The sequence below is a fragment of the Dendropsophus ebraccatus genome, chromosome 15 (genome assembly GCF_027789765.1).
Source record: "Dendropsophus ebraccatus isolate aDenEbr1 chromosome 15, aDenEbr1.pat, whole genome shotgun sequence".
In the NCBI taxonomy this organism is placed as follows: domain Eukaryota; kingdom Metazoa; phylum Chordata; class Amphibia; order Anura; family Hylidae; genus Dendropsophus; species Dendropsophus ebraccatus.
The window spans coordinates 28,547,361-28,562,948 of NC_091468.1; the positions used below are offsets into that span (position 1 = coordinate 28,547,361).

The window sequence follows — 15,588 nt, forward strand, 5'->3', positions numbered from 1 at the left end:
GGCTGGGGGGGGGGCTGTGTTGTGTTTGGTGCACACTTTTTTTCACTTTTTTTTACTTTTACACTAGTGTACATTACTGTACACTAGTGTAAAATACTTTGATCACTGATACAATACATTGCAGTACCTGATGTACTGCAATGTATTGTATCATGCCTCATGCTGACAGGCAATAGCCGCGGCCACCCCTGTCAGCATCAGGCATCTCCATGGTGACCCCGGGGACCTTCATTAGGACCCCGGGATCACCATGGAGACATCGGGACCCCGGACGGCGCCGCGGGACATCGCGATCATGTAAGTGAACCACGGCGCCGTCCGGGATCCACCGGGACCCGTTAGATGCCGCTGTCATGGTTTGACAGCGGCATTTAACGGGTTAAACTGCCCGGAGCGGAGAATTCTCCGCTCCGGGCAGTTACAGGAGGGTGTCAGCGGTCACACTGACCGCTGATCCCCCGTCCTGCAGCCGCCGCCGGGCGGCTATTCATTCCGATGCGCCCGCCGTTAAAAGGCGTACGCATCGGAATAAAGCCCATTAGTGGCCGCCGTGAAAAGGCAGCATGGCGGTCACTAAGGGGTTAAAGAGAACCAATCATGGACGAAAGTTAAAAAAAAATTATTCCCTAATTAGATGTAAATCATCATTTTATTGACATTTGTAAATATAATTCATTATTTTTATTGCCACGTTTTTTAATTATTCACTTTTTACTTTCCTGTCTCGAGCCGGCTCTTTTCAAAAGAGCCGGCGCGAGACAGGAAACTCCCGTCATGCAGAGCGTCAGGAAAGGTTCCCATGATCCTGTGCCTGCCGCTCCGTTAATACACAGTGATCTCGCGCTATACAGCGCAAGATCGCTGTGTATTTTCTAGTCCCTCTTCTCTAATCTATTTATGAAGATACAGACTGCCTCTGCAGTCTGTATCTTTATACTTTACCTATCCTCTTCTTCGGTGCAGCAAGGCCGGCGCCGCCATCTTGATTACGTCACTTGCGTTCCAGCGGTGGAACGCAAGGCCCGTAATCAAGATGGCGGCGCCCGGCCGAGCGGCACTGAAGCAGAGGATAGGTAAAGTGTAAAGATACAGACTGCAAATACAGTCTGTATCTTCATGAAGTCTATCTATGAAGATACAGACTGCCTTTGCAGTCTGTATCTTTATACTTTACCCGATTCTCTGTTCCCTGGCTGTTCCGGCGGCGGCGCCATCTTGATGACGTCACGCTGGAACGCACCGCTGGAACGCAAGTGACGTCATCAAGATGGCGGCGCCCACCGGAACAGCCAGGGAACAGAGGATCAGGTAAAGTATAAAGATACAGACTGCAAATGCAGTCTATATCTTCATGAATAGACTTAGGGAGAGATATACTTTCATAATAGGGACAGTTACATTTAGGTGATTGGTTCTCTTTAAGCGCTGCTCCTGTGTTCTCTGTCAGCATAGGAGTATTTGTATGCATTCACTATGCTGTGAGCTAATAAATGGTGGGACCGGTGGTAGGTGGTTATGGCAGTATATTTCTGCAGTATATTCAATAGTAGTAGCAACTCTTTATACGCGTTTCAGAGCACTGCTCAGCTCTTTCCTCAGTAATGAGGAGGTGTATTATGAGGTTCTGCAGCAGCTGAGGTGTATTATGAAAAGCTAGGGACACACTTGTTGTAGGTGTACTGTGCAGACAACAAAATAGCGCTGCTCAGCAGTACAAACAGTAGCACCTTTCCCCTCTTTTCCCCTGTGAAAAGAGGAGGGAGGTGATGATGTCACAGCAGTTGAGCAGAGACTGCCTCTTTTCTCAGCACAGCTGTCACTTTTTACCAGCAGTTTTTCTGTTGGAGCTCCCCCTAGGGGCCATCACTGGGAAGTATGAAAAATTAGGTAGTTAATGTTTCATATTTCCTTACATGTAAAAAAAAAATGCACATATAAATTAACAAAAAATAACAGATTAAATTTTAAGACTTTTCATGTTTTTTTTTTTACTTTGTGACACATTCCCTGATGGGACAGTACTACCTAATGTCAGTTTAATGTAAGCACTGTACTGTAGTTCTCAACAAGAAGAAGTAGCTGTGTGTCCGAGTTTGATAAAAAATAAAATAAAATCTGCACACTTTTCAACAAACTAGAGATAAAGTGAGAAAACCAGTGACGTGATAACATTATGACCTGGAGGGATATATTCTGGCCTAGGCCCCCTGGTATAGAATATATCCCCTGGGGTATACTGTAGCCTGGGCCAGAACTGAGAAAACCAATGACATGATAACTTGGAGGGATATAGTCTGGTCTGGTTTTACACCCCCAAATATAGAGTTTATCCCCTGGGGTATATTGTGGCCTGTGCTAGACTGTCCCCAGATTTATAGTATAGCCTAGGCTATATTATACCCCTGAGTATGATAATATATGCCCTGGGGTATACTGTGGCCTGGGCCAGGGGTCAGAAAACCAGTGAAGTAATACCATTATGGCCTAGAGAGATATAGCATGGCCTAGGCTGTTTTACACCCCCAGGTGTAGGGTTTATCCCCAGGGGTATACTGTGGCCTGGTTCGACATTAGATGGGTATATTCTGGCCTGGATGGGTATACTCTGGCCTAGGCTATGTTACACACTGGGGGATAGTTTGGTCTAGGCTATTTTACACACTGGGTATAGTTTGGCCTAGGCCATTTTATACCCCGGGGCATACTCTGGCCTAGGCCATTTTATACCTGGGTATAATCTGGACGAGGGGTTAATCTGGCCTACTACACCGGCACGGGGGGGGGGGGGCAGGTTCCCTATAAGGTTAATTCTTTCATGAACTGTAGCAGAACTGTAACCACCCCCAGCAAGCAGATGCCCGTTTTGCAGCACATAGCTAAACTATGTGCGTGTCAGCTCTGCTACATCATCAGCTAGTATGTAATACATATTGGGGTGATGAGATGCAAAATCAGGGGAATCAGGGAAATGCATGATGGGAAATGTAGTTTCCTGTCATGGATATAGATCAGCTAGGATTAAATTTTTCCGCTCTTAGGTCGATAACCCCTTTAATTTCTAGGGGTCGGTCAGAATAACCCTTACAAATCATTTGTCATCTAATCTGTGGAAACGTCATAAATTGTAATCTTGGGAAAATCCTGTAAAAGAATTGTTTTATTTTTTTGTCCGATAGAGTTGTATGAGGACTTGCTTTTTACTGGACAAGCTGTACTTTTTGTTAATACCAAACTTGTGATATGTGCGATCTCTTGATCATTTTTACTTTACTTTTTTGGAGTTACTATGCCAAAATTAGCAATTCTGAGGCCATTTTTTTTGTTTGTTTTTTTTCCCCCGAGCACGATAGTACCGTTTTATAGTGCAGGCCATGACAAACGCAGCAATAACGATTATGTATGTAGTGTTTTTTCAGCTTTTTGTAATAAATGACTTTATTGGGAAAGGGGCTATTTTTATATCTTTTTACACTTTTGTTTCTATTATTATTAATTATATTTTATAATTATATTATTATTACTATATTATTTTCATTCTTTTTCTATTACTATATTATTTTCATTCTTTTTCTATTTTATTCTTTTTATGTTTTTGTTTTTTTTTGGCCCCCTAGGGGACCTAACACTGCAATTGTTAGACTTAGCAGTACTAAGAGTGTGAATTAGGCCTGACCCTTGAAAAATACATTACATAAAAGGCACAAGGTTATATTTTGTATAACGATATATAAATATATAAAAATTTTTACAACTTACTGTGCATTTGTGTGAGTCCGTTAAATATCATTACAGTCCAATCTAGGGCTGGGCGATATTGGCCTAAATTATTATCGCGGTTAATCGTACATATAGCCGCGGTAACGATAACTGAGCGATCATTATGACACGCCCCTTTTGCAAGCCACACCCACTTGACCGTGCAAACCTGGTGATACTTTTTTTTTATACTCTTATTAAAAAAAATAACTCACTGAGCAGCAACACAAGGCTGGGCCATATAGGCTATTGTCCTTATTATTATTTGTCATTATTAGGGGTCTCAGCAGAGACCTGGACGTGTATATACAGGTATACAGCCATTACAGGATATGTATACACAGGTATACAGCTATGTACATATACATACAGCTATATACACAGGTATATACAGCTATGTACACACTACAGGACGTTTATATACAGGTATACAGCAACATAGCTGTATACATGTCCTGTACTGTGTACATAGCCCTATACCAGTATATATACATCCGGTAGTGTGTACATAGCTGTATACCTTTTATATACATGTTCTGTAGTGTGTACATAGCTGTATACCTTTTATATACATGTTCTGTAGTGTGTACATAGCTGTATACCTGTATATACACATCCTGTAGTGTTTACGTAGCTGTATACTCAAATATGCAAGTCCTGTAGTGGCAGTATTATTTATGTATTTATGCACACACACTACAAGATATGTATATACAGGTATACAGCTATGCAGATTTTCCATTAATAACTCATGCACACTCAGCTAAGCTGAGCATTCATATGTATTATAGAATTACAAGAAATAGTTAGGGGGATCTGGGCAGAAGGGGGAAAGCAGCTGGGGGGGATCTGAAGGGGGGGGAGCAGCTGGGGGGGATCTGAAGGGGGGGAGCAGCTGGGGGGGATCTGAAGGGAGGGGGAGCAGTAGGGGGGATCTGGGCAGAAGGGGGGGGAGCAGCTGGGGGGGATCTGAAGGGGGGGAGCAGTAGGGGGGATCTGGGCAGAAGGGGGGGGAGCAGCTGGGGGGATCTGGGCAGAAGGGGGGGAAGCAGCTGGGGAGGATCTGGGCAGAAGGGGGAAAGCAGAAGGGGGAGGAGCAGCTAGGGGGGGATCTGGGCAGAAGGGGGGGGAGCAGCTGGGGGGATCTGGGCAGAAGGTGGGGGGGAGAGCAGCTGGGGGGGATCTGGGCAGAAGGGGGAGGAGCAGCTAGGGGGGGATCTGGGCAGAAGGGGGGGGAGCAGCTGGGGGGGATCTGGGCAGAAGGGGGGGGGAGAGCAGCTGGGGGGGATCTGGGCAGAAGGGGGAAAGCAACTGGGGGGGATCTGGGCAGAAGGGGGGGGGAGCTGCTGGGGGGGGATCTAGGCAGAATGGGGGGGAGCAGCTGGGGGGATCTGGGCAGAAGGGGGGGAGCAGCTGGGGGGGATCTGGGCAGAAGGGGGAAAGCAGCTGGGGGGGATCTGGGCAGAAGTGGGGGGGCAGCTGGGGGGGGGATCTGGGCAGAAGGGGGGGGGGGGAACTGCTGGGGGGGATCTAGGCAGAATGGGGGGAAGCTGCTGAGGGGGGGGGGGCATAAGCTGTATCTCCTTCTCCCAGCCGGACAGGCGCTGACCCGCTCCACATACCCAGGAGTGAGCGGCTGTATCTCCTCCTCCCCTTGTAACCCGCTCAGCATTGGTACGCTTGTGGCCCCGTCGGACGTTTGCACAGGCAGATCCCGGTCTCTGGAGGAGGAGACCGCAGGATCATGTGATGGCGTCCCTGCGGGTGCTGGAGCTGAATAGCGGGATCGGGGATCTGCACTGCGGCCCTAGATCCCGCTATTCAGCTCCAGCACCCGCAGGGACGCCATCACATGATCCTGCGGTCTCCTCCTCCAGAGACCGGGATCTGCCTGTGCAAACGTCCGACGGGGCCACAAGCGTACCAATGCTGAGCGGGTTACAAGGGGAGGAGGAGATACAGCTTATGTACCCCCGGCCGCTCACTCCCGGGTTTGTGGAGCGGGTCAGCGCCTGTCCGGCTGGGGGTGGGGACGTTATACGCTGGTGCAGGATTGCAGGGCGCACTGAGGGACGGGCGGGCAGGGGCCGTTGGGGGGCGCTTTGTCAGGCATGGCGGGAAGGCAAGTGCTATGACACATACAGCACACTGTGCAGCACTGAAATACCGCAAATACCGTCCTGGCGCAGTTGAGGTCGGTTTACCGACGCCAGAGACGGTATCGGTATTTTCACGGTATACCGCCCAGCCATAGTCCAATCTAATAACACTTAAAAAAAGAGACGCTATGCGGCAACAGTAAACAAAAAAAACTTCATGGCATTTTCAAAATATTTTATTTAAAATGTCAAAACATTTATTTTTATTAGTTTGACAACCGGCTGTTTGGAGGCTGAAGTCAAGATGTGGCCATTGTGTAGCTTTGATGAAAACAGCTGCTTTACTGTTAACAAGAACTTTTTGTAAAATCAAAGTTTAGCAGGGAAAAAAATGAACTGTTGGCAAGTGGACTGAAAGCCGAGTAAGTGTTTCCTTCTTGATGACTCCAGGGAGATATTTTATTAGCAGGTAAGTGCCGCAGCATGTCATTGTGCAACCAAATGCCACAAGTCCAGCATTTATAACCTATATATTTAAAAAAAAAATCAATTGTAAGTTTACCAATTTTTCTACTATTCTTGCATTTTCTAAAGCTGTTCATATGGCTGATCAGCCACCAGCACCATAAAGCACCATGCTACCTACAACTACTACATAAACTTACATACAATTATGAAAGGTGGCTCCCAGTCTCTCCCCGATTCAGCAGGGCTAAAGAGAGATGGAAGATGGGGACACTACTAAGACACCTCAGACTACACTACACTGGACTAGTTGTGTGTGTCACGCCCTTTTCTGCTCCCTATGTGACAACTTCCTACAGCATCTGTAACGTGTGCTGTGAGTGGGTGAGAAGAGAGTGCAAAGAAAAGAGAAGGATAGAGCTCTCATTGGTGCACAGATCACAGAAACAATAACCCTTTAGACACCACAGCTGTGCAATACTTAGGCATACAGTAAATATACTAGCGACATCTAGTGGCAAAACTTAAGCAATACCTCACAACCACTGATACTTAAAAGTACAGGCTTTTGCTAGCGGTATAAAGACAGGTAAACACAATAATTGATTTGGTCCCACAGATGCTCAACTGGGTTTTTGAAATTTGAGGGCAGGGGTACTACTTGGAAGTCTTGCTTTTGCTCTTCCAACCAATGTCAGACTTTTCTTGCCATGTGACATGTCCCATTATCTTACTGGAAGATCCTATCTGCCCCAGAGAAGACAGCATGTATGGGTATATGTGATCTGCCAGATTCATACTCAAATTGAGTGAGGCTACCTTTCACATGGGTAACTGGCCCCAGAGACTGCTGCAAAATCATCACCTAGAGCATAACACTACCATTAGCTTGTGCCTGCCGTGGTAGCAGCACATTTGTTCTCTGTTGTTTTTTGTCTGTTTTTTTCTACTGTGTGTGCATGTGTGGGGTTGTTACTAGTGTGGGTTTTACTTACAGGGGGATGTCTACTTACCAGTGAGATTACCTATGGGGGAATTTGCTACATGGGGTATACTGCCTACTGGGGGGAAGACTACCTGCACAAGGAGGCCAAAATACTATATAGATGCACAGAGGGGGCTGACTACTACATTGGGGCCCAGACAGACCTAACTACTACATGGGGGCACAGAGGGGGCAATATAGATGTGGAGGATGATGCTAGTGCATGAGTGAGGAGCCTAAAATGTTCTTGTGGCAAACTCTACAGGGATGACTCATAGCTGAGAGATGTGCCCATGATGGCCCAGGTCGGATGAAGAAGAAAAGGAAAAGTGAACAACTGTGATTGGAGAAGAAGTCCCTTGTGACTCACTCAAAGAAGATGCCTCCTGTGAGTCATTGGCTGTAACTGCACTGTAATCACTTATGATATGTAGGGTCTGTGTAGAGCTGGTATCTATCTCCTATATGGTCTTGAATATGGCTGCCATATTAGATCAGTTACAAGAGCAAGTTTTTCCAATAAAAAAAAAAAAAGTTGGATTGACCCAGAGGGAGACATTGTACCCTTTTCCCTTGCCTCCTGTTTTTGGATCCTGCCTGTACAGGACCCTGCAATTCCTACTTTCCCTCTTCTGAAGAAATAATATGCATTAATAGTAACTTATGTCAGTTATCTTTCCACATATTAAAATTCTATAAATTATATTTACCCTATTTTGCCAATTCCAGTGGAGGACAACTTTGTGGTATCGTATCCTAGTGAAAGTAACCTTAGAAACAAATACAGAGAATGTTTAAATAAGTAAATGCAGTACAAATAAAGCCCAGTCTCATGTAAAGGTCAGGTCATGTTCATTTTAAATATTAATAGAAAGGCAATAGATTATCCCTTAAACAAAAATAAAGCTATAATCAGATATTTTTTTCTTTTATAGGTGGCCTGTTACACAAAACACTGAGGTCATCTGCTCCCTGCTAACTTGCGCCCCCACAGTAACAAATTCAACTTACCGTATTTTCCGGCGTATAAGTCGACTTTTTAACCCCAAAAAATCTTGTCAGAAGTCGTGGGTCGTCTTATAAGCCGGGTATGGTTGCCCCATACAGTGGGAGGGCTCAAAAATGGCCCGCATCCCTATCGTATGGGGCGACCATTTAAAAATGTTAACTGCAGCTAAACTAATGTAAAAAACAAACAGTTAACTCAACCGGCCCATTCCCAGCCTCCGCGCGTCTTCTCCTCCGCTCCCATTGCCGGCGCAGCCAGAGTGACGTACATTGACTGCGCCTGGGATGCCCGAAGCCTCTGTCATTCTTCCGAAGCTCTCCTGAGCAGCCAAGCGTCTCCGATTAGACACTCGGCTGCTGGGGAGAGTTTCGGGCATCCCTGGCGCAGTCAGTGTACATCACACTGGCTGTGCTGGCAATGGGAGCGGAGGAGAAGACGCGCGGAGGCCGGGAACGGGCCGGTTGAGTTAACTGTTTGCTTTTTTCATCAGTTTAGCTGCAGTTAACATTTTCCGGCGTATAAGGCGAATCCCTGACAATTAAAAGTCAGGGGTCGTCTTATACCCCCAGTCGCCTTATACAACGGAAAATACGGTACCTAATAAATAAAAAATATTAAACAGTAAAAAAAAAAAATTAAAGAAAAAATTGAAAAATGTAATTTAAAATGCTTGTTCCAACCTCTCTTATCTCACATGAAACAATATTAAGTTTATCTGTCATTAAAAATTACTTTTGATATGTCAGTCATGTCAAAAGATATTGATCACTTACTGCTGAGACCCACTGTGAGAGAGCCGTGGAGAGAGCACGGCAGCAGCAGCAGTGTGATCCACTCCCTGGCTGGCCACTAATTCCAACATTTTAAAGGAGTACTCCGGTTGTCCCCCCCCCCCCCCTCCAATAAAAAAAATAAAAAAAACACAGATACACACAGGATATACAGTGGTCCCTCAACATACGATATTAATTGGTTCCAGATGGCCATTGAATGTTTACCATATTTATATTGCGTATGTATTGATTTTTTATGTATTGTATCACTACTTCAATGTATACTCTGCATAATCCGAGTTTGTGGCAATTTGTAAATTGAAGCAGCACAAATACCAGAAGTGCACTTCCCTTTATCATCATATTATTGTAGGTTGTTTTTAAAGGGTTACTCCTGCGGAAAAAAAATATATATCTATATTTCAAATAAATGGATACCAGAAAGTAGTACAATTATAAGTTGTAATTGTACAGAGCCTTTTTTGCTATGTATGATGTTACCTTTGAAATGTACAGCCAGATATATTTCAGCATGTATATCATTAATAGAGATGAGCAAACTTGGAGCATGCTCAAGTCGATCCGAACCCGAACTTTCGGCATTTGATTAGTGGTGGCTGCTGAACTTGGATAAAGCCCTAAAGGCTATGTGGAAATCATGGATATAGTCATTGGCTTAGAGCCTTATCCAAGTTCAGCAGCCACCAATAATCAAATGCCGATTGTTCGGGTTCAAATGGACTCGAACCCAAACCCCGTTCGCTCATCTCTAATCATTAAATAACAACCAAGTAAAAAATTATCCCAGAGAAAGTAATAATAATTCATTTTCTTACCATCGAGTAAAGAGGAATGAAAGTGGAGGGCAGTAACATGTGTAGAGCATTGTCTATGTATTTTCGGTAAAGAAACCACCTGGAATTGACATGGGACCTCATCTGATGAAAAAGAAGAACGATGCTATTAGAAAGCAAACACTTTATTCCCTGCTGACATACATTTACATTATTACCATTTTCTATCATTCCCAACATTAGTTACTGATGTTTATGCATTTGTTTGTGTAAATCTCATTATAAGAGGGACAGGGACATCCAAGGAACATACAAAGAACAACATTCTACTTAATCTTTATGATTTCTATAGAAGACATGTTGCCATTGCAACCCATGTAGACGATGGGGTACCTGCTGTTTCTGGGGTGTCTTAAGAAGCTGCTGACTAAAAGATTTCCAGCAAGCATGGTACCCTACTCTGTAGAAGCCTAAACATATGTCAACAATACACCCATACTTGTAAGCATTTGTTTTGCTAATATTTTTTATGGGGGAATTGAAGTTATCTATTTTACATAATAGCCGTAGGGAAAGAGAATCTGAATGCACTCACCAATTGTGCAGAAAAAAAAATTTTTTTTTGTGTCTCCTACTACACAGCATGTTGCAAGCAGGTGGAGGACGCCAAACCCTCCACTGATGATGACAGCTGTTTCACGCCCACTTCACGGCACTTCCTCAGATCCGGCCCCTTCAGTCACGTCACTTCATATACTCATGGATCGTGACGCGTTTGATAAGAGGCGTTAGAGTGTTATTTAAAACAATAGAAAAATACAAATATTTTGAAAACATCTTACACATGTGACTACAGGAACATACCTAAGTCAGTGCGGTCATTTAGACCCATTTGACTTTGGGCATTAGATGCTAGGATCCAGCGTGCTTCGCATTGGAGCAGCTGCTTATTGCTGTCTCCTCCTCTTCTTAAGTGAACTGGTTGTAATCCCATGAATTTCAAATCTTTTATGTTACCTTTGTGTTGTTTGTTTACATGTTCAATTAGTTGTGGGGCCCCTGCCCTGTACGTAGGGACCTGACGTGCTCGCTGAAGCGCTTGTTCATAGTGCGAATGGTCATTCCTATATAATATAGGCAGCATGTACAGGTGATGGCATACACTACGTACTTTGTTTTATAGCATATCATATCTTTGATGTCCCGAGTATAGCCTCCTAGATTAACAGTTTTACATTGTTCTAGATTTGGGCACCATTTGCAGTTTCCACTCTTATGATTACCATGTAGCGTATCACTTAACCAATTGCTTTTCTTTTTGACATCTCTATTGGAATATTTACTGGGTACAATTTTATCTTTTATATTTTTGGTTTGTGCTCATAGGCTTATTAGTATAGGTTTTTTCAAAAAGGGGATCGTGGTGGATTATGTACCAGTTATCCATAATAACTTTTCGTATTGTGTCGGCCAATGGACTATTTTTAAAAGAAAAAACAAAACGTGTCCTGTCTTCTACTTTGTTTACATGTTTTTTATACCGCTTTTAGAGGTAAGTAACTCTCTCTGTTGTTTCTTAAAGGCTTTTTTGTTTGCCTCTTGTAGGACCTTAGACGGGTACCCTCTTCTGAGGAGGCGTGCGGTAAGTTCATCAGCTTGTTTTTTATATGTCTCATCTGAGCTACTTATCCTCCACAAGCAGAGGTACTGACGGTACGGAACTGCCATTTTTTGTGTGGAGGATGGTAGCTCCCACCCCCGGGACGTCCTATAGTCCCCGCGATAGGCTCTGTTACAGAACCGTTATCAAAATATTTGGAGTGGTTGCTAAAACTGCTCCTAGAAGGCGTACCATCTCTGGTAAAGGATACCAACGACTTCCTAATGACATTAGCGGATGTGCAGTGGCCAGGGGGGGCCCTATTGGGTACCATCGATGCGGAGAATTTATATACTCGTATACCGCACAATCAAGGAGTAGCCGTAATATGCAGACTATTGGAAAACACAGATAAAAGTAAAGAGTTTGTTGATTTAGTTTGTGATGCATAATTTTTCATTTTACAGAATAATTGCTTCCAATTTGACAACGAGTGGTATATACAGGGCGAGGGTAAAGCGATGGGTACGCCTGTCGCATCTACCCTCGCCAACCTATACCTTGTAATATAGGAAAAACAAATGGTATTTTCTGAAAAAAAAACTTTTTTTTTTAGACATATACATTATCGCAGATTTGTGGATGACAGTTTCGTCATATGGTTGGGGACAGATATAGAATTCGATCTTTTTATAAAACATCTAAATAATAACGACATGAACATGATATTCACAAGTAAACATCATAGAACACAAACAGAGTTTCTGGACGTCCTAATAACAATCGACAATAATAAAGATAACACCACAAGCTATCGAAAACCCACAGCCTCAAATGCCATACTACATCACTGTACATACTACATCCCCTTTTTGAAAAAACCTATACTAATAAGCCTATGAGCACAAACCAAAAATATAAAAGATAAAATTGTACCCAGTAAATATTCCAATAGAGATGTCAAAAAGAAAAGCAATTGATTAAGTGATATGCTACATGGTAATCATAAGAGTGGAAACTGCAAATGGTGCCCAAATCTAGAACAATGTAAAACTGTTAATCTATGAGGCTATACTCGGGACATCAAAGATATGATATGCTGTAAAACAAAGTACGTAGTGTATGCCATCACCTGTACATGCGGCCTATATTATATAGGAAAGACCATTTGCCCTATGAACAGAAGGTCCCTACGTACAGGGCAGGGAGCCCCACGACTAATTGAACATGTATACAAACAACACAAAGGTAACATAAAAGATTTGAAATTCATGGGATTACAACCAGTTCACTGTAGAAGAGGAAGAGACAGCAAGAAGCAGCTGCTCCAATGCGAAGCACGCTGGATCCTAGCATCTAATGCCCAAAGTCAAATGGGTCTTAATGACCACACTTACTTAGGTATGTTCCTGTAGTCACATGTGTAAGATGTATTTCAAAATATTTGTATTTTTCTATTGTTTTTAAATAACACTGTAACGCCTCTTATCAGACGCGTCACGATCCATGAGTATATGAAGTGACGTGACTGAAGGGGCGGGATCTGAAGAAGCGCCGTAAAGTGGGCGTGAAACAGCTGTCATCATCAGTGGAGGGTGTTGGCGTCCTCCACCCGCTTGCAACATGCTGTGTAGAATGAGACACGAATAAAGAAGCTTTTTTTCTACACAATTGGTGAGTGCATTCAGATTCTCTTTCCCTACGGTTGTGTACATGCATTGCTATCTTGCTCTATCTGGATTTGCACCACAGCACAGAGTATTTTACTAGAGCATAGTAATGTTTGGCATGTAAGGCTAATGGACGTTAGATAGTGCCGACCCCTATACCTTTTTTTACTGACTGTGATTTTACATAATAGCTTGGCATGTCTGGTGGGTAGGCCTGTGGCAGTCAGGTTACCATTTAAAAGGAGAGCCAGGATCCAGCATCTGTCCATTGACTGGACTGGGCATGTTAGTGACAAACATGACTACAAAAATGGCTAAATTAAAAAAAAAAAAGAGTAAGACGATATTTTTTTCTTTCATCATGTGGTTAAAAAAAACTTGACATGCTGAATGTATTGTACATGTCAGTACAGATACAACAACACTAAACTTGGGTATTTTTGCTAATAAAAATAAAACCTTTTTTTTCCAAACAAAAAAAACTTGCTGTGTACTGCCTATAAAGAAAGCTCAGATGTGGCTTCTTGATGACTTTTTATTCAATTTTTTTTCTTCTATGTGATGTGACCAAAAATCAGCCAGTGGATAAAGCTTTAGATGGTGAGGCCAAGGCTTCCCCTTGGTCTGTCTGGTAAGGCCCCGGCATTGCTTTGGTCTATTGGGTAAGGCTCCAGTAGAAAAAGTTTGTTCTACATCAGGGTAGCAGATTTTAACCCATTGTTAAAGGATCTGTGATAACAGTACCCCCACGCCATCTATCCAGGCTTAGATAAACATGGGGTTTAGCAAAGGCTGGAACAATCTCACCCATGTCGGTTAGAAGAAAGTCACTAGTGTGGCCAAGTCCATCACCACGATGTGACAACATGAGAGCAACTCAGACTTAGTTCCGGAACACATGAACAGGTGCATAAGGCATATAGCAAAAGCTGGAACAATCTCACCCATGTCGGTCAGAAAAAAGTCAGCGGTGTGGCCCAGTCCATGAGGGCCATGAGGGGTCGGTCTTTTGCAGCGCACCCAGCTGTCGCCATGTATGACTCTAAGGCGCGCCGGATACGTGATAGAATAGGGAATCTCAAGCTCACAGAGGCGTTGTTTCACCACAGTGAAGGATGCTCGTTTCTTCTGGAGTTCCGCAGAGAAATGGGGGAAGACGGATACTCGCGCTCCATTATAGGTCTTGCAGTTGTCTCACCAAACGTAAAACTAGATCTCTGTCATTACAGTTCAGCATTCTAACAAGGAAAGGCCACGGTGGGGAGAGGCGGTGGAGGTCTGGTTGGTGCCCTATGGGCCCGTTCAACAGCATAGGCAGCTGAAAATGGAGCATTAGGGAACAGGTCTCTGAGACACTTTTCCACAAACTTGCCAGTGTCTGCTCCCTCTGAGCTCTGGTCCTCTGCTTGGGGAACCCTATCTCTTAGGTTCTGAAAATCTTGCCTCAGCAGGCTGATATCTATCTTCACCTCTTCCAACATAGGGAGGCCTTGCATCCAGTTATGGCGGTGAGCAGTTCCCATAATGTGGGTTATGCAGGTTCCTCCTGCACATCCCCCTCATTGTGCTGGGGGTCGGAAGGCTGCTGCTGTGTTGGGGCTCGTGGCTGGCGGGAACTGTGTTGTGGTGAGGAGCCAGTGCCATCTTGGCTGCTTGTGCGGGCGAGCACCTGCAGCTTTTCCGTCGCTGCGGGCAGCTTATTAGGACCTGAAACGTCCTGAAATGCGTTGGCGTGTTTTTTATTGTTATGTTTGGATTTTAAGAGGATTTCTAATAAAGACTTTACATTTTACTTGGAGCTGTGGACTTCCACTTTTTACCTATTGCCACCGGAAAATGGCCCGGATCTCTGTTTCCTTCCACCTGCTCCAGACGTAATTGAGGACCAGCACCACTGACTATTGCACACATGGTGAGCTGATTTGCCTTTCTACAGCTTATTAGGACACATGTTGGCTGTCAAGGTAGCGGAGCGGGACCCGAGGCACTGCAGCAAACCAGGGGAAGCCAGGATTAGGTCAGGAGAAAGGGTGACCCTATAACCCTACTATGTTGATCCAGGGGAGGGTAAAAACCCTTAGGTAGATGCCACATGCCCCATCACAGGGAGAAAATTCCTTCCCAACTCCAAAATGGCAATCAGAATAATCCCTTGATCAGCGTCCTATCACATGTATTGTAGTGCCCATAACTAATAATAGATTTTATAGAGAGAAGCATCCAGGCCTCCCTTGTACTTATATAATGAATTGGCCATGACAACATTATGTGGCAGAAAGTCCCATAGTCCCATAGTCTCAGTGCTCTTACAGTAAAGAATCTGTGCTGATGGTGAAACCTTCTTTACTCTAGATTTAGACAATGCTTCTTTGTCATGGTTGCAGGTCTAGGTGTAAAAAGATCACTAGAAATATCTCTGTACTGTCCATTCATACAT

The 15,588-nt window shown here is 44.0% G+C and overlaps 1 protein-coding gene across 1 annotated transcript in view; it reads right to left on the reverse strand.

Moving 5' to 3' along the window:
- Positions 1-6,075: 6,075 nt before the first annotated feature.
- Positions 6,076-15,588, reverse strand: part of KMO (kynurenine 3-monooxygenase) — a 46,454-nt gene continuing 36,941 nt past the window's right edge. The window contains exons 13-15 of the mRNA XM_069955067.1: positions 9,924-10,025; positions 8,016-8,075; positions 6,076-6,381 (exon numbers count right to left, since the gene is read on the reverse strand). Coding sequence (XP_069811168.1) covers positions 6,232-6,381; positions 8,016-8,075; positions 9,924-10,025 — 312 coding nt within the window. The 3' untranslated portion in view covers positions 6,076-6,231. The remainder of the gene's footprint in view (positions 6,382-8,015; positions 8,076-9,923; positions 10,026-15,588) is intronic.